This window comes from Chiloscyllium plagiosum, chromosome 18, assembly GCF_004010195.1.
Source record: "Chiloscyllium plagiosum isolate BGI_BamShark_2017 chromosome 18, ASM401019v2, whole genome shotgun sequence".
NCBI classification, from domain to species: domain Eukaryota; kingdom Metazoa; phylum Chordata; class Chondrichthyes; order Orectolobiformes; family Hemiscylliidae; genus Chiloscyllium; species Chiloscyllium plagiosum.
The window spans coordinates 51,166,984-51,186,513 of record NC_057727.1 but is presented as its reverse complement, the minus strand read 5'-3'; the positions used below and the strand labels follow the sequence as shown (position 1 = coordinate 51,186,513).

Here is a 19,530-nt window from a genome sequence, read left to right as displayed (position 1 = left end):
ATGTGATTGAGTGATGGTGAAGGTGGTCTGGAGAAGGTGAAGGCGAGAGGCGGGACTGGTGAAGGTGGGAGGGGGACTGGAAAAGGTGAAGGTGAGAGGCAGGTTCGGACAAGTGGGAGGCACATCAAGAAGAGGTGAAGGTTGGATCCGGGGTGGCTCCAGACAACATGAAGGAGCAAGGGGGTCTGATGTGCTGGAGGAGGGTGGAGGTTCTTGGCCAGGGATGGAGGGGTTTTGGGTCCAGAACATGGAAAGGAGGTTATCAGTTCTAGAGCATGGCAAGAGTCTGCAACTCTGAAGTGAAAGAAAGGGACCAATGGATCCAGAGCAGAGTGGAGGTGTTCTACCTCAAGGGGAAAGAACAGTAGGTCCAGTCGTTCTAGTGTAACTGTTCAAGTGGTCGTGTTTATGGCAAACCTGAGCTAAGTATGGGATCAATGGACTTGCTCCACAGGAGTCAGTATATGTACTCAATAGTGCAACTTCTATTTCCTTAATTTCATCAGACCCCTTCAGATTCTCTGACTTAAATGGATCCTTTTGCAGGGTTCCAGGCATAGAAGAATGACCCAGAGGAACACAAAATGCAATTCCTTTGAAGTGTGCTACAATGAGGATTCCACAGGATCCGATATATGACCTCCATCTAGACTGGAATAACAAATGTCAGGACATCTCAAAATCCACTTCTGAATATGCTCCTTTTGCATTTTACACTGTCTGCATAAATCTTAAAAAGATTCCACTCTGTAAATTTCAGCGTCTTTGCAACCAGCAATATGAGGTGATTTACCTATTTTGAACAACATGCCTTTCCCCTCTGTGATCCAGACAGTCCTCCACTGCACCTCCTCCATTCCACGCTCCACTGGGCTAAACCTCCCTCCCCTCCCCCTCCCCCCCCTCCACCAAACACAATGAAGACAGGGACCCCTTGTCCTTACCTTCCAACTCAACAGTCTCCACATTCAACATTTCATCCTTAAACACTTCTGTCACATTAGACCCCACCATCAAGAACATCTTCCCCTCCCCACCCCTCTCTGCCTTCTGTAAGGGCCACTGCCTTTGTCGCAAGGGTTCGTCCCACCCTCCCCACCAAACCCCCTAAACCCGCAGGTACCGTCCCCTGTGATGGTAAAAGATGCAAAACCTGCTGGCACACCTCCTCCCTCACCTCCATCCAGGGCCCCAAACAGTCCTTTCAGGTGACACAGAGGCTCATCTGCCTCTCCTCCAACCTAGTTTACTGTATCCAATGCTCCCAATGTGGTCTTCTCTCAGGGAACATTTCGTCGAGCATCACAGCTGGACACACAGGGGCTGACCTGACCTCCCAGTCACCGTCCATTTTAATTCCCTTTCCCATTCCCTTTCCGACATGACCATCCTCGGCCTCCTCCATCGCCACAGTGAATCAGATCGCACGTTGGAAAAACAACAACTCATCTTCTGCCTGGGTAGCCTGCAGGCTGGAGGACTGAACATTGAGCTCTCCAATTTCAAATAACCTCCCTTCCCTTCTCCGGACTCCCTTCCTTCCATTCCACTTACTGATCCTTCCTTCCAGCCATCAACCAGATTCATTCCTCCCATCGATCAACCAGGCGATGCCCTCTACCCATGTTGACCTATCACTACTTCACCACTCCGACCCTCGTCCTACCCAAACCCCTGCCCCTTTATCTGCAGCCCACCTTACTCTCACCCCCAGCCCTGAAGAAGGGTTACACCCAAAGCATTAACTTCTCCACCTCCTGCTGTTGCTTCGCTCACTGTTTTCTTCCAGCTTCCTACTTGGCTCCTAGATGAGATGATGCCACTGCTTCTGAGAAGCTATCATGAAATTGATCCATAATGCTATCAGTATTTACCCTCCATGATATAATGGTATGCTCCACATGTAAACACCTGCATTGTTTAAACTCCTCAATGTAATTTAAATTTTTTTTCACGATGCCTATTCAAACATAGTAGAAGAGAAAGAGATAGTTGCAGATGCCTTTAAAGTTGCACTATGGTGGAATTCCAGTCATGTACCACCATTACGCACGACTGAGTTTCCTGGACCAAATGTGTAAGCTTGCGTGAGCCGCAAGTGCAATATAATATTTCACTTCTTTATGTCTTTACTTGTGATGCTCACGTTCTATGTAAGTATTAAATAAATGTTGATACAGCTGATTCCAAAATATATTTGGCTAATGTATTAAACGTAAGGCATTAACTATACCCCTATTGCCTGGCATACTCTTGACGGTATGGAAGTGGAGAAAGGAGGTGGTTTGTGTGTGTGGGTGTGGTGAGTGGGTAACACCACCACCTCTGCAATAGACCCTTCCACTGTGGCAAATGTTTAATTTGAGAGCGTATATTTTTAACTAATCCTTCACAGCTTCATGATAAAAGTTTTGTGTATGTGTATGTTCTTCCAAACACTTCAAAGCAACAAGAAAATAATTCAGTTTGCTCCGATTTAGTTGTGCTTTCCAGGTTATCTCTCACTGTTCAATGATTGCCTCAAATCCCAATATCAAGTTTCCATTTTATCGCTGTCATAATTAATCAAATAATATTTATCAGAACAACTTGTGTGGAAGACATTGATTCATTAAACAAAAATTGGCCTGGCAAATGCTGCAATTGTAATGGTGAATTACTGATGCACATCATGATAAGTGAGCAACTTAGCACCAAATGAGTTTCCATTCTCTACAAATTGCTAGACAAGTTATGACACACTACCATTAACCTCACAAAAAGAATCAAAACAATTCTCATCTTGCTATAAGCTTTTTTGTTGTGTGAAATGGAATTGCTGGATTTGTGTCAAATAACAAAATGTAATCTTGTCACAGTCATTTAGGGCTGTTAAGTTTTGTCATAATTAAATGATTTATGGCTCTGTTTTAATGCAACAAATAATTTTCTATTTGAAGGAAAGATATTACTCACAATATTATTCATTAGGACAAACTAACTAATCAAGCTGAACTTAGATTCTGGAACAATAAATTTTTCTGGCGCAATCCATATTGGTTAGTCATGAAAATATTACTGGGATTAAGGTCGAGGAGATGGCTTCTTTCTTTGTGTAAAGTATATACAACTGAACCCGTCCTTAAAGAAACATATTTGTTTTTTATTTCTGACAGTCCCTGAGCAGCCTGCCTTTCTGCAAATTGCAAACTTTGCGAAAAACTCTGTGACTCTGATATGGGGACCGCCAGCAAAACCTAACGGCATTCTTACTGGTTATTTGCTGAAGTACCAGTTGAGTAAGTAGAAATAGCAGATTAATGAACTTGCTTGCCAATCAAATTCATGTGCTTTCTTTTACTTTTATATTGTATTATTCTAAACTGGTTTTACTGTAAATATGTTGGTTAGAATTAAACATCAGACGATAAAAGAAATAAATCAAATTTATGTTTTCATAAAGTCAGAAAATCCCAAAATGCATTATGGCTCATGGAATACTTTTTAAATATATTCAGTATTTTAACATCAGAAATCCAGCAGCCCATTTGCACACAACCAGGACCCTGGAATAACAATGAAATGTCGATAACCATAAGCTCCATTGTCAGAAGTCAGACAACGTCAATAAAGTGTGGTTCTGGAAAAGGCACAGCAGGTCAGGCAGCATCTAAGCGGCAAGAGAGTCAATGTTTCGGGCATAACCCTGCATCTGGACTGCAGTCCTCACTATCTCCTGGACATTACACCATGTCAGGTTATAGTCCAATAGGTTTATTTGAAATTACAACTTTCGGAGCATTGTCCCTTTGTCTGGTGAAGCTCTGAAAGCTTGTGATTTCAAATAAACCTGTTGGACTATAACCTGGCATTGTCTGACTCATGACCTTGTCCACCCCAGTCCAACACTGGCACCTCCACATCATGAGCTTCATTGAAAGCAATACTGGATTCATTTGAAGCATGATAAAACACAGAATGGTTCACATTCACAATTAGTACTGCTTCCTTGTTTGCATGATTGTAATGCGCAGTCAATGTGAAACAAGTTGCAGGATGACTCTACGCCTGAGCAGAGGGTGATATTCGTATGAAACTGGTAGACCTAACATGCATCTCTAAAATGAGAACTGCATTTTGGCCAGAACAGCCTCTGGAAATTTTCCATGGAAAGCTACAAGAAAAGCACAACATAAGAGAAATAAAACTCCAAGGTTGGCTGATGCAGTACTTAGAGGCAACCAAACAGAGAATGGATGCGTTACAGAGGTTCTCTACCTAGAGGAGATAAGAAGACCTTTTGGAGAAAAACTATAAAGACATTGCATGTGGATAGCTATTGGGGTCAATGTCTTTGGTACAGCTCTGAGAAACTAACTTCAAATAATGTTAATCTTGCTTTGTGCATCTCCTGTGCAGTTGTAACCTTGTTTGCTTTGCTTTGTTGAAGCACCCGAGGCACTGTATGTCCTTGTTTGTTATGATCTGCCTGTGCTGCTTGCAAAACAAAGTTTTTCACTGTACTTAGGTACATGTGACTCCAATAAATCAATCAAAGTCTACCTAGTACTTCAGAATGCTCAGTCTACAGGCTCACATTATTTTCAGTGGATAGCTGTTGGTCCAGGATTGATCTCAGAATTACGTCATCATTCTTTTCCTCCATCTGTACAATGCTTTGTTCTTGTCTCATCCCTCATTAAGGAAGCATTACAGAATGGACAGGATAAGCCAAAAGCTCCAAAACAGGTGGCAGAAACATTGGCCTGGATCTACCATTGAACTGAATTCACCACCAAATTGCCATTTCATGCCTACATTTCTTGAGCCCTTGATGTTACTCCACCCTTTCCTGAAGAAGCTGAGATCAGCTCAAAACTAAGGAGCGTACAATCCCAAAATAACCTCCATTGGACAGAAGTAATGTTTGGGAAAGGGAAGAAGGGAGACAAGCCATGCACACCTGCTTACAGCATGAGCTGCTTAAAGTATGTTAAAATGTCCAGTCTGAATGTTACTAAATGGGTAAAAATTGAAGTGTTAGTGAATGGGTGAGTGGATGAATGGTGGAAAAGATAATAGGATGGGTAGGTGGGGGAAATCAGTGGATGGGATGATATGGAGTCAGATAAATAGGGTAGGATGGCAAGAGGGTGAGAATGGTAGGTGGACAAGTAGGAAGATGAGTTGGAGGGTAGTCAGGTCAGGTAGGAAGGAATTGTTAGGTCGGGTCAGAACGTAGTCAGGTTATGAGAGCTGCAAGCTGGATTCACCACATTGGATCAGATGTGGTAGTTAAATTGGGGGATGAGGTGGGCAAAGAGGTGGGGCATGAGTCAGAGTGTCAAATGGAGAATCAGTGTGTAGTGGGAGTGGGAGTCTGAGTGACCGGGGTGGTTACAGAATTATACAGGAGTTAAAATAGGATTTTTTTTGGGGCGTCATTTCCTGAGCAACTATCCAGGATTGTACATCCAATCTGTCCAACATTTCCAACTGCAACTCAGATTTGAGATTTATTTTTTTAAGAGAATGCTGAAAATAGGGGAATTGCCAATCAGAGGTTTAACCTTCTTGGGCAGTTCCCATCAAGGCCACGATTGTGAGACTTCAGCATGGTCTCAGCACTTAACTTTGGAGGAATGTCTGGTCTTTGATGATCTGGAGATTTTAAGTTCTGGACCATTAACTAATTATTTCTCTTTGATATCCGCCAAGGAGGTGGATCATGTAAGCAATACGGGGAATGATGTGAACCGTAAGAACTGTGGATGCTGTAAATCAAAACCAAAAATAGAAATTGCTGGAAAAGCTCAGCAGGTTTAGTGAAATCAGAGTTAGCTTTTTGGGTTGAGTGACCCTTCCTCAGGAGTGATGAGATATGTCAAGAGAAAATTCTATTTAAAATTAGCAAATTGATGCAGTGAATTAAATAAAGACTTCTTAAGGCACTCTAATAAGGCACAAGAATAAAGCAAAGTACAGATGGAGGAATAGAATGATGACATAATTCTGAGATCAGTTCTGGACCTATAGTTAACCACTAAAAATAATGTGAGCCCATAGACTGAACATTCCAAAGTACTGGATGAACTGTGATTGATTTATTGTAGTCACGTACCTCAATACAGTGAAAAACTTTGTTTTGCAAGCAGTGCAGGCAGATCATAACAAAAAAGGATATACAAGTCGTAGCATGCTTCGACAGAGGGAAGCAAAAAAGGTTATGGCTGCACAAAGCAGGATCACCATTATTTGAAGTTAAAAAGATTAAGCAGTCTAATAATTGCAGGAAAGATGCTGTTCTTGAACCTGTTGGTGCGTGTGCTGAAACTTCTATACCTTCTGCCCGACAGAAGAGTTTGGAAGAGAGCATTACTGGGATATATGGAGTCTTTGATGATGTTGACAGCCTTTCCGCAGCAACAAGATGTGTAAATGGAGTCCATGGATGGGAGGTTGGCTTCCGTGATGCTCTTTGGTGTGTGCACAATTTTCTGTAGTTTCTTACAGTCCTGGGCAGAGCAATTGCCGTAGCAGGCCCTTATGCAACCAGATGGAAAGCATTCTCTGGTGCATCTGTAGAAGTTGGTGAGAGTTCTTTGGCCGTGCCAAATTTCCTAAACCACCTGAGGGAGAAGAGGTGTTGTTGTGTCTCCTTGACTGTCCCAGCTACTTGGGAGGTCCAGGACAGATTGTTAGTTATTGTCACTCTTAGGAACTTGATGCTCTCCATTTCAGCTCCATTGATTTAGATAGAGATGTGTCCTTTTCCTTTCTTCCTGCAGTCAATGATCAGTTCTTTTGTTTTCTGACATTGAGAGAGAGATTGTTACCATTGCACCACATCACCAAGCCCTCTATCTCCTTCATGTATTCTCACTTATCATTGTTTGATACCCATCCTACCACGGTGGAGTCACTAGCAAACTTGCAATGGTGTTTGTTTGGAATTTGGCTACGACAGTTGTGGGTGTACAGGGAACCCATCCTTGCAGCTGCCAGTGTTGAGGATTGTTGTGGAGGAGGTCATGTCTATCTTCACTGACTGCGGGCCAGGAAGCTGTGGATCCAGTTGCAGGGGGGCAGAGCCAAAACCTTGGTCTCAAAGTTTTGCGATTAGTCTGAAAGAGAGGAGAGCAAACAAATATGGTGATTAATAGTAATAACAAGAACTTCATGTGAAATTCTGCTGCCAGTTTTTTCTGCTATGTTACCTTTTTTGCTTCCATCTGTGGTGCCAGTAACATGCTTTTTAGGCTACTGCACTCCCATACATGTACAAGACATGGAGGAGACAAGCTTATGAGTGGCCTGCATATCATACTATCACATTTCCTCTGCAGGCAGATGTGCACATAACCTGAAAAGTGAAACAGTGACCCTGACTTGTGCTTAGTGCTATTCACCTCTTCCCCATCACCATCCTGTGCCCCATCCTCATGTTTGCCAGCCAATTTTGTTCAAAGTCTCACAATCCTTCATGTTTAAAGTTGACAACTTTGTTTCAAATCCTTCAGGGCCTCACCATTCACTATTTTTGTAACTTACCCCAGACCTACAACTCTGAAATCCTGCACTCCTCCAATCGTATTGTCTTACACAAAATTAATTGCTATACCATTGGATGTCAGATTTTCAACTGCCGAGGATCTAAATTCTGACATTCTGTTTTGAATATTTCAATCTTTCTACCTCTATTTCCTTGAAAGCACTCCTTAGAACTTAATTCTTTTAAAACATTTTTTTCGTCATTCCATCTTAAATGTCATTGTGTGGTTCAGGAACACTGCAGTTAAAGTGTCTCATAACATTACGAAACTTTAAAAATGCTATTTCAGTGCAAGCTGTTACTAACACAGTCAGAGTCTAATGATATAGGGTAAGATGAGGACAAAATTCTTCAACCAGAGAATGGGGTACCTGTGGACTTCCTTGCCACAGAATGCAGATCGGGCCAAAACATGGGGTATTTTTAAGAAATAGTCAGATATAATTCTTGAGGCTAAAGGGATGATAGGGGACATGGAGAGGTTATTGAGTTGGTTGATGAGCCATGACCATACGGTATGTAGAACAGGCTTTTCGGGCCAAATGGTCTACTCCTGCTCAGTTATTCTATGAATAAATGTTTGTTTCTGTACATGCAAATAAAATGATCATATATTCTAATGATTAAATTTGATATTTGTATTTGGTCTTGTGCAATTCTGACTCTCTCTTTGGGCGATTATTCTACCAGAGGGGAAACCTGTTTTCCAATTAGTAATTGTGGACCTGTTTTACAGGTTTTAAGGTAAAATTTAACTTAATTCAGCTACTCCAGATTTAGTGATGCTATAATGCCACCGTAGCATTTAATAATCTTGCAGTAAGTTGAAACTGAGCACATTTTCTAACAAACCATGCTGAGTTGTTATCAAGTTAATCTTATAATTTTCAAAGTTTAAATAACTGTTATGGTATAATCAATTATTTGTCTTCTTGATATAATGGTAATAATTATTTGGGAACATTGTACTGTATTCAACTATTTGCAAAATTCTTAATGCATGTAGTGAGTGGATTTGATTTTTGATCATCCAAGGATGTTTGTTAAAGCAGAATGGCTGCAGGGCTAAAACAAAATTGCAAGCAAGGAGTTTAATTCTCCAACTGTCACTTTAATACAAAACATTACATGCAAATAATGATTTTAAGAAGACAAAAACTTGGTGTAATTTGTAACAGCATATGAACAAGAAGCAGTATATATTTACCAGTTTTATTTTGTGCAGTTTAGAAAATCCATTCAGGCTTTATTATCTATTTGTAACCAATCGTTGCCAGTAGATCATTACATCACTTGCAGTGGAGGTCATAAACAGCTGAATACATGAGAAAATAAATGTAGGAAGTTAAGTTAGGTCAAAGAAAGGACGTATGTATGGTTTATATCCAATGATGATATTTTAAGTTGCCTTTTAACAGTCGTGCAGTTTCTAGGTATGATTAGGATTTAAGTTGACAAGATTTGTGACTGATGGGTTCTGTAAGTCCTTTGTTTATAACAATTGCAAGAAAGTCTGAGTAATGTTTCCAAATGTATGTAAATTACAGTGTCTCCATTTTTCAATTTTGCTGGTTTTTACGAAAAGAAAATGATCAAGCTTGCAGGCTGAATTTTAGATCAATGAGACATTTTAATTATACTTGACAGCCATGCTTTTTGTTTGCCTCAAATTGTTGATCAGTGTTTACTTTGACTAATGTTCACTCATCAGTTCTAATGACAGCATAGACTATCTTTAATAACTCTCATTATCTGTGCATGGAGTCATCGCTCAGCACTGTGAGAAGTTTCATTTACTTTGTTCACAGAGGTATTGAAACATCGTTTTATGTGGAGCAGATATTTTCACTTGTAAGCTTTCAGACTATTAAATTTGTTTTCATGTGATGTACCTTATTGGTATTACACCAGAGGCAAGATGAAAAGTGAAATTATTCAAATTAACAGGAGTCTTATCTAAATATAAATATCATGTTGCATGACCACAAAGCTTTGTGACTGCATTGCTGTTTTCCTTTTTGTGTTTGTTTGAATATTTGTAAAACAATGATATTGGCATGTCATTGTCCTTTCTATAATCCAAGGCTACTCACGATGGAAAAGTAATATCAATTGTTTGTAAAGGGTCATTTCCAATAGTAGAACATTAAAGCTACTTAGACTCAGAACTGTAATGCATTAATGGTTATATTGCTATCACATTTCCAAAGTAGCTGAATGTCTGCAAAGTGCTTTTCAGTTTACATTTGTATCAAGCATACCCTCATGGCACTTAGTTGCATATATCTTTGCATTCAGAATCTTGTATTACTTTTTGTGATCTCTTTGATACAAGACCCTCTCTTACCCCTAAAAATGCTGTTGTATTAACTGAATACAGGAGTATCCTTTACATAAGCCAAGTATAATTAGCTCCTTTGATTCAGAATGGCACGGATATTTCCTTGATGCACCATATATTGGCCTCTAGGTACACTTAAAAAGGTTCAGTGCATTTTTCACTTTTTGATAGAGTTTGTGTTTCAGTTAATGTGGACACTTTCCTGGAAGTGCATCAAAAAAAAAATCAGTATCAGAAGGTTTGGTGGTTATTCAGATTTCATCAGGACAGTCTTTATTTACTGAGCAGGTTTCCTATACTTTAAGTGTAAAAGTGGTCACTTTGAAATCTGTCAGTAACTGTTTAGAAAATTGTGTTCTGTACATGCATAACTCTGGTCTTCTGTGTATATACAGAGGGAAAGAAATATTTGATTGACTTCTCCCAGTGCTACAGGAGCAACTGATTTGTTTCATGCTTCTATAGCCAGCCTTCTTCCAGTGAATTGAGTTGAGAGTTTTGGCTACAAGAGTTGCAGTAATTGCAACGGACACAAATGTTACTGACAGTTTCCTAATGCACAATATGATGTGAAAGGTAATTTCATTTCTAATGGAGGAGATTTTTTAAAGGTCTGCTCTCTCAGGTGGATCCAGCATATTTTGAAGACGTTTGCACCTCTTCTTGCTCAATATTTGCTCCTCAATCAATGCCAATAAAAAATAAAATAATCTGTCATGAAGCACTGATGCTTATGCCAGATATTGATTTTGAATTCATGAGACTGAAACTTGAATCGAATTTTTAAAAAGACACATTCTTTGAAAGAGACTGAAGTGATTTCAACTTATGTCAAGATGATCAAAATTAATTTACATTATTGGATACATATTCCATATTCCAATCCCATTGAGAGACCATCAGACCACATGTCTCGGAGTAGAGGTAAGTTATTCAGCTATCGGGTCTGTTCTGCCATTTAATGGAGATGAACTGCCTTCTTCAACTGCTGCAGACCATGTGCAGTAAGTAGACCCATAATGCCATGAGAGACAAAGTTCCAGGAATTTGACCCAGTAACACTGAAGTAATGGTGATATATTTCCAAGTCAGGAGTGGCTTGAAGGGGAGCTTACAGGTGGTGTTCCCATGAATCTGCTGCCCTTGACCTTCAAGGTGAAAATGGTCATTGGTTTGGAAGCTGCTGTCTACGATCTTTCATGAATTTCTTGTGGAAAATTTACATTACTGCTACTTAGCGTTGATAGTGGAGGGAGTGGATGCTTGTGGATGTGGTGCCAATCAAGTTGGCTGGTTTAACCGATAGTGTCAAGCTTCTTGAGTGTTGATGGAGCTGCACCCATCCAGACAAGTGGGCAATATTCTATCACACTCCTGACTGTACTTTGCTTTGCTGTGGATAGGCTTTGGGGAGTCAGGAAATGGCTTATTTGCCACAGTATTCCGAGCCTCTGACCTGTTCTTGTAGCCACAGTATTTATATGGTGAGTCCAGTTGAGTTTCTGTTCAATGGTAACCCCCAGGATGTTGATAGTGACAAATTATGTGATGGTAACAGCATTGAATGTCAAGGGACAGTGGTTGGATTATCTTTATTGGAGATGGTCATTTACTGGCACTTGTGTGGCATGACTGCAACTTGTCAGCTAAAGCATGGATGTTGTCCAGGTTTTGCTGTGTTTGAGCACAGACTGCTTCAGTATCTGAGGAATCATGAGTAATGCTAAACATTGTGCAATGTTCTCCTTCTGACCCTAAGATGGAGTGAAGGTCATTGATGAAGATAGTTGGGCCAAGGACACTAAATTGAGGAATCCCTGCAGAGGTTTCCTGGAGCTGAGATGATGACCTCCAATAAGTATAACTATCTTCCTGTGTGCCAGATATGACTCAAACTAATTGAGAGTTTGCCCCTTAATCCCATTGACTCTAGTTTTGCAAAGGGTCCTTGATGCCACACTTGGTCAAATGCTGTCATTTCCATCTTTCTGCAGTCTTTCTCTATTTAAAGAACTTCAACTTCTCCTTTCTTCCTGCCAAAATGTATAACCTTACATTTTCCCACATATTTCACCTGCCAACTTGTCTGTATCCCTCTGCAGACAATTCTTGTCCTTCTCAAACTTGGCTGTATTACATTGAATACCTTCATCCAAGTCATTGATATGTACTGTAAATAATTGTGACTCCAATACTGAACCATATCACATTACATATTGCTACATATTACCTTCCTGAAAATGGTACCTTCATTCCAACTGTCTGTCTTCTATTAGTTAGCTAATCCTCTCTCTATGCTAACATAATACCTTTAACATCATGGGCTTTTACCTTATTAGGCAGTGATATCATAATCAACACCTTCTGGAAATCCAAATATTTATCTGTCTTTATCTGCCCTGCTTGTTACCTCCTCAAAGAACTCTAATAACTTCAGACATGATTTCCCCTTCATGAAGCCATGGTGAATGTGCTTGATCATATTAAGTATTTATAAATGCTCTGCTGTTACATCCTTTACAACTTATGCTAACATTTTTCTGCAAGCAGACATTAAGCTAGGAGATGTTGATCTGGGAAGCAGTTACTGGGTTTTTTGCCTCCTTCCCTACTTGAATAAAGGGGTCATATTGACAGTTTTCCAAACCTCCAGCACTTTTCCAGATGCTAAGGATTCTTGAACAATTATGAGTGCATCCATTATCTCTGTTGCTCCTTCTTTGAATATCCGAGGATGCATCCCATCAGGTCCAGGGGTTGTATTGGTCATTAGTTCTCCCAGTACATTTTCTTGATTAATAGTGTGTTTGTTTCCTTTTCACTTTTTGCCTCTTGATGACTTATTGATTGCATTCCAAAAACATTGCTTTCTCCCATGAAGACTGATGCAAAGCATTTAGTCAGCTCTCTGCCCCTTCACATCCATTTGTGTAGGTTCAATGTGTTAGCAGGGTTACAGAGATAAGGTGGGGAATGATTCTGGGTGGGATGCTCTGCAGAAGGTCAGTGTGGACCTGTTAGGCCAAATGGCCTGTTTCCATACTGTAGGGATTCTATTCTATTCTATCCTGTTTCCCCAGCCTCATCTTTGAGAGGGCTATGTTCACTTTCATTTTATATGTATAAAGAAGCTCTTAGCGACATAGAGATATACAGCACAGAAGTAGACCCTTCGGTGCAACTTCTTCATGCCGGCCAGTTGTCCCAACCCAATCTAGTCCTATCTGCCGGGACCCAGCCCATATCCCTCCAAACCCTTCCTATTCATATACCCAGATGCCTTTTAAATATTGCAATTACACTAGTCTCCACCACTTCCTCTGGCAGCTCATTTCATAAACGCACCACCCTCTGCGGTCTCTTTTATATCTTTCCCCTCTCACCCTAAACTTTTGTTGCTTTCTCCTATTCATGCCCCTCACGATTTTATAATCTTCTATAAGGTCAACCCTCGGCCTCCGACGCTCCAGGGAAAGTAGCCCCAGACTATTCAACCTCTGCCTTTTGTTCAAATCCTCCAAGCCTGGCAACATCCTTGTAAATCTTTCCTGAACCCTTTCCAGTTTCACAATATCTTTCTAACAGGAAGAAGACCAGAATTGCACGCAATATTCCAACAGTGGCCGAACCAATATCCTGTACAGCCGCAACATGATCTCCCAACTCCTGTACTCAATACTCTGACCAATAAAGGAAAGCATACCAAACACCTCCTTCACTATCCTATCTACCTGTGACTCCACTTTCAAGGAGCTATGAACCTGCACTCCAAGTCTCTTTGTTCAGCAACACTCCCTAGGACCTTCCCATTAAGTGTATAAGTCCTGCTAAGATTTGCTTTCCCAAAATGCAGCACCTCGCATTTATCTGAATTAAAGTCCACCTGCCACTTCTTAGCCCATTGGCCCATCTGATCAAGATCCTGTCGTGATCTGAGGTAATTTTCTTTGCTGTCCACTACACCTCCAATTTTGGTGTCATCTGCAAACTTACTAACTATACCTCTTACGCTCACATCCAAATCATTTATATAAATGATGAAAAGTAGTGGACCCAGCACTGATCCTTGTGGCACTCTACTGGTCACAGGCCTCCAGTCTGAAAAAAATCTTCCATCACCACCCTCTGTCTTCTAACTTTGAGCCAGTTTTGTATCCAAATGGCTAGTTCTCTTTGTATTACGTGAGATCTAACCTTGCTAACCAGTCTCCCATGAGGGACCTTGTCGAACGCCTTACTGAAGTCCATATAGATCACGTCCACCGCTCTGCCCTCATCAATCCTCTTTTTTACTTCTTCAAAATCTCAATCACGTTTGTGAGACATGATTTCCCACGCACAAAACCATGTTGACTATCCCTAATTAGTCCTCAAACACATGTATCTCCTGTCCCTCAGGATTCCCTCCAACAACTTGCCCAACACCGACATCAGGCTCACTGGTCTATAGTTCCCTGACTTGTCCTTAGCACCCTTCTTAAACAGTGGCACCAAGTTTGCGAACCTCCAGTCTTCTGGCACCTCACCTGTGACTATCGATGATACAAATACCTCAGCAAGAGGCCCAGCAATCACTTTCCTAGCTTCCCTCAAAGTTCTAGGGTACACCTGATTAGGTCCTGGGGGTTTATCCACTTTTATGCATTTCAAGATATCCAGCACTTCCTCCTCAATAATATGGACATTTTTGAAGATGTCACCATCTATTTCCCTACATGCTATATTATCCATATCCTTTTCCACAGTAAATACTGATGCAAAATACTTGTTTAGTATCTCTCCCATATTCTGCGGCTCCACACAATGGCCACCTTGCTGATTTTTTGAGAGGCCCTATTCTCTTCTGAGTTACTCTTTTGTCCTTAATGTATTTGTAAAAACCCTTTGGATTCTCCTTAACCCTTTTTGCCAACGTTATCTCATATCCCCTTTTTTCCCTCCTGATTTCCTTCTTAAGTATACTCCTACTGCCTTTATATTCTTCTAAGGATTCATTTGATCTATCTTGTCGATACCTGACATATGATTCCTTCTTTTTCTTAACCTCAATTTCTTCAGTCATCCAGCATTCCCTATACTTACCAGCCTTCCCTTTCACCTTAACAGGAATATACTGTCTCTGGACTCTCATTATCTCATTTCTGAAGGCTTCCCATTTTACAGCCATCCCTTTACCTGCAAACATCTGCCCCCAATCAGCTTTTGAAAGTTCTTGTCTAATGCCATCAAAATTAGCCTTTCTCCAATTTAGAACTTTGACTTTTAAATTTGGTCTATCTTTTTCCATGTTTATTTTATAACTAATCAAACTATGGTCATTGACCCTAAAGTGCTCCCCCACTGACACCTCAGTCACCTGCCCTGCCTTATTTCCCAAGAGTAGGTCAGGTTTTGCACCTTCTCTTGTCGGTGCATCCACATACTGAATCAGAAGATTTTCTGGTACACACTTAACAAATTCCTCTCCAAATAAACCTTTAACACTATGGGAGTCCCAGTCTATGTTTAGAAAGTTAAAATCCCCTACCATAACCACCCTATTATTCTTACAGATAACTGAGATCTCCTTAAAAATTTGTTTCTCAATTTCCCTCTGACTATTAGGGGGTCTATAATACAATCCCAATAAGGTGATCATCCCTTTTTATTTCTCAGTTCAACCAAATAACCTCCCTGGAGGTATTTCCGGGATATCCTCCCTCAGTACAGCTGAAATGCTATCCCTTATCAAAAATGCCACTCCCCCTCTTCTCTTGCCTCCCTTTCTGTTCTTGTTGTAGCATTCGTATCCTGGAACATTAAGCTGCCAGTCCTGCCCATCTCTGAGCCATTTTTCTGTAATTGCTTTGATATCCCAGTTCCATGTTCCTAACCATGCCCTGAGTTCATCTGCTTTCCCTGTTAGTTTGCTGTCTGTCTTGATATTGCTTGTAAATTTTACTTCATATCCATTTTCTCCCTCTTTATTATATTTTGGTTACTTTTTATTGGTTCATTAAAAAATTCACCAATTCTGTGCTGTACCACTAATCTCTGCTGAATATGTTTTCTTTTCAATTTGATGCTAACATCGCTACTTAACCATGATTTGCTTATCCCCTAGAATCCTTTTTCACTGGGAAAAAAATCTTTACTGTAAACCATGAATGATTTTCTCAAATCTGCCAGTGTTCCTCAACCCCCATCTCTGCTGCTAATTTCCTTTCCCAGTCCACTGCAGCCACCTCTGCCCTTATTCTTTAACCTCAGCCTTAAATTATGTTGGTTAAATTTAGCACATTCGCTTCTGACCCAGGTTCTCCCCCCTCAAACTGAATGCTGGATTTTGCCATGTTATTGTCATTGTTTCAGGGGGATTTTGAACTCTGAGATCATTTATTAAATCAGCCTCATGACGCATCACTAAATGAAAAATAGCCTGCTGGTTCGCATCTGTAACAGATTATTCTCGAAAACTATCCAGAATACATTCTTTGAATACTTTCTCGCTGCCATCCCTTCCAATCGGACTTTCTCAATCTACATGAAAATCAAGTCCCTCATGATTTAATGTATTGTCTTCTAACATGCCCTTATTAATTATTGCTGAATTATTTTCCCATACAGCTGCTGGCCTATACATTACTCCTACTCTTGTCATATTCATGTCCAAGATCATTTATTGTGCTTGAACTCATTCTCTCCTGTACGGACAAAGTAACCTTACCACCCTTTCCTTCTTGACTGTCCTTTTGAAAACTCCTATCATCCTGAAACTCTAATTTCTGGTGTTGATCTCCTTGTAACCATGTCACAGTAATAGCTATTGCTGATCATACCCATTAAATTGCGTTTCTGCCATTACTTCGTCACTTTAGTTCCAACTGCAACATGCATTGAAGTGTGATTAATCTTGCCTTTTTGTCCCCTTTTTAATTTTTTTTCCCTCCCCCCCTCACACACACACACCCTATATTTGGGTACTATGTCCCTTCCTGTCCGATTCTGGATATTGCTATTGAAATAGTAGTTCTGAAATGCTGCCTTACTCTCTCACTTTGTAAGCCTACGATAAGATTTGGATTTCCTCTTTCCCAAACCCCACCCCAATAGTTTATTACCCTCTCTGCAGGACACTGGCCCCAGCATGGCTCAAGGGAAGCCTATCCCACCAGAATATCTCCTTTCTACCTTCATACCAGTGCTAGTGCCCCATGTACTGAAACCTATTTCAGCTACACCAAGCTTTGAACCATGCACTCAACTCTTTGACTTTATGTATCTTATGTCAATTTGCCCATTATTTAGTTAGTCATCCCATGATGATAATCTTTAAGATTCTGCTAAGTAATTTAGCTCATTAACTATTCAAATTCTTTCAGCCAGGATACATTCTTAATCCTACCAATATTGTTGGTACCAATGTGAACAATCATCCCACCACCTCCCACCCCAAAGAGCCCTCCACCTCCAGGTTCTTCACCAGCTCAGAGAAAATGTCCTTCACTGTGGCACCGGGCAGGGAACACAGCTTTTGAGAATCTTACTCACCGCTACAGAGAACAGTATCTATTCCTGTAATTTTCCTGTCACCGACTGTACCTGCATTCCTATTTCCTCACTGCACCTTGTTGCCGAGGTCTATTTATTTACCATCCTGCAGTCCCCACTCTCGTCTGCACTGCTTGCAAGAACCTTGAAGGGGATGGCCAAGGTGGACTCACCAAGGTCAATCACTTCCAATCCCAAGGAACCTGAAAGACCTGCACTGTTGACCAGGTATCAATGGACGGCACCTACAGCAGATTTAGATTTATTTAATACTGTTGCTTGCGCCGAGGTACAGTGAGAAGTATATAATGTTTCCATGTTCTTGTATTGCTGAATACATTGCTGTATAAATTGTAAAATATTGAATAAGTTCATGTTACTAATGCTGAAGCAGGTCGTGCTGCACAGGTCCCGCACCTCCTCCCACACTGGCCAGGTCCTGGCTCTGAGTCACGGCACACTGGACGCAACAAGGTCGAAGATAGGCAATCTCCAGCCTCCTGCAGGAGGCCATAGGAGGAGGAGGTCCCAGGGAAGCCAAAATGAAACAAAAGCGTGGATGGAACTCGAAAGCCAATGATGATGCTGTGGGAATGCAGCTGGACCCACTGCATGGAGCCCATGAGTGTCTGGCCCCCACACTCAGGAGCTGAGTACACCACAACCATCTTGAAAAGTTTTAAAGATGTAAATTGGCTCCTGCATTTACCACATTTCACCATAGCTGCTCAAATGAACTACGTTGGCAGTAGAAATTTTTGTAATACTCTGAAGAGTTATATAAATGTATGATATGTTGTGGCATAAGACAGCGTCTTGTTCAGTAAAGAGCTGAGCTGATTGCTAAATATTCCAACATACATGTGTTATATGGTGTACAACATATACAGATGATCCTATTCACCTCAGGGATGTGTCTTTTAGAGAACGTGGTGGGTCAGGTGTGACAGGGTATGTTTTGAAGATGGTGATGCTGCATCATAAGGATAAGATGATCTATCGTGGGGGAAAAAAATAATGAGCAATTCAAGGAGAATTAATCAGTTGGGAGGTTGGGGGTTGGGGGAGTGGTGCCTGGTGGGGAATTTTGGTGAAATGGGAAGATTGTTGGGCAAAACTGTAAGTGAACAATGGGCTTCTTTTTCAGAGATAATAGTTCAGTTTCCCATGAGGGGTGGAGTTAAAACAAACAAAGCTCGAGCTCCCAGTGTGATAAAAGAGGTAGAGAGCAATATATGCTGAAGGAAAAGTGCATATGGTAGAATTAACAATGCACAGTGTAGACCTTTCAGAAGGAAGTTAAAAGAAATAAGACCAGCAGAGAAAGGATTTCAGATAAGATTGGCAGTTGACATAAAAGGGAATCCTAAAGTAAAGGGTGTAAAGAAAGGATAGGTTGAGTTGAGATCAAAAAAGTATTCATGTGTGGAGACAGAGAACATGGCAGAGGTACTAAATAAGTAACTTGCATGTGTCTTTAGCAAGGAAGAAAAATATATCAACATTTTCATAAAGAGGAGGTACTTCAGACACTCGATAGGTTGAAAAGTGACAAAGAGGAACTTTTTCTGATATTTTTCCACAGGATATGATATTGCTGTTTTAGATCAGCCTGTATTGTTCCTTGTCACTGTCCTTGTAAAGATGGTGGTGGTGAGCTGCTTTCTTGAACTGCTGTCATTCATGTAGTTAGGTACAACAACATAACTAGGTAAAAACAATGACTGCAGATGCTGGAAACCAGATTCTGGATTAGTGGTGCTGTATTTTTCCAAGGATATGATATTGCTGTTTTAGATCAGCCTGTATTGTTCCTTGTCACTGTCCTTGTAAAGATGGTGGTGGTGAGCTGCTTTCTTGAACTGCTGTCATTCATGTAGTTAGGTACAACAACATAACTAGGTAAAAACAATGACTGCAGATGCTGGAAACCAGATTCTGGATTAGTGGTGCTGAAAGAGCACAGCAGTTCAGGCGGCATCCAAGGAGCTTCGAAATTGACGTTTCGGGCAAAAGTCCTTCATCAGGAATAAAGGCAGTGAGCCTGGAGCGTGGAGAGATAAGCTAGAGGAGGGTGGGGGTGTGGAGAAAGTAGCATAGAGTACAATGGGTAAGTGGGGGAGGGGAT

At 40.8% G+C, this 19,530-nt stretch overlaps 1 protein-coding gene across 11 annotated transcripts in view; it reads left to right on the top strand.

Annotated features, from left to right (window-relative positions):
• chl1b (cell adhesion molecule L1-like b) overlaps positions 1-19,530 on the top strand; it is a 712,521-nt gene that overhangs the window by 538,052 nt on the left and 154,939 nt on the right. For all 11 annotated transcript variants that reach the window (XM_043708376.1, XM_043708384.1, XM_043708378.1 and 8 more), the window contains one exon: positions 3,156-3,278. In XM_043708376.1, the coding sequence (XP_043564311.1) occupies positions 3,156-3,278 (123 nt within the window). The remainder of the gene's footprint in view (positions 1-3,155; positions 3,279-19,530) is intronic.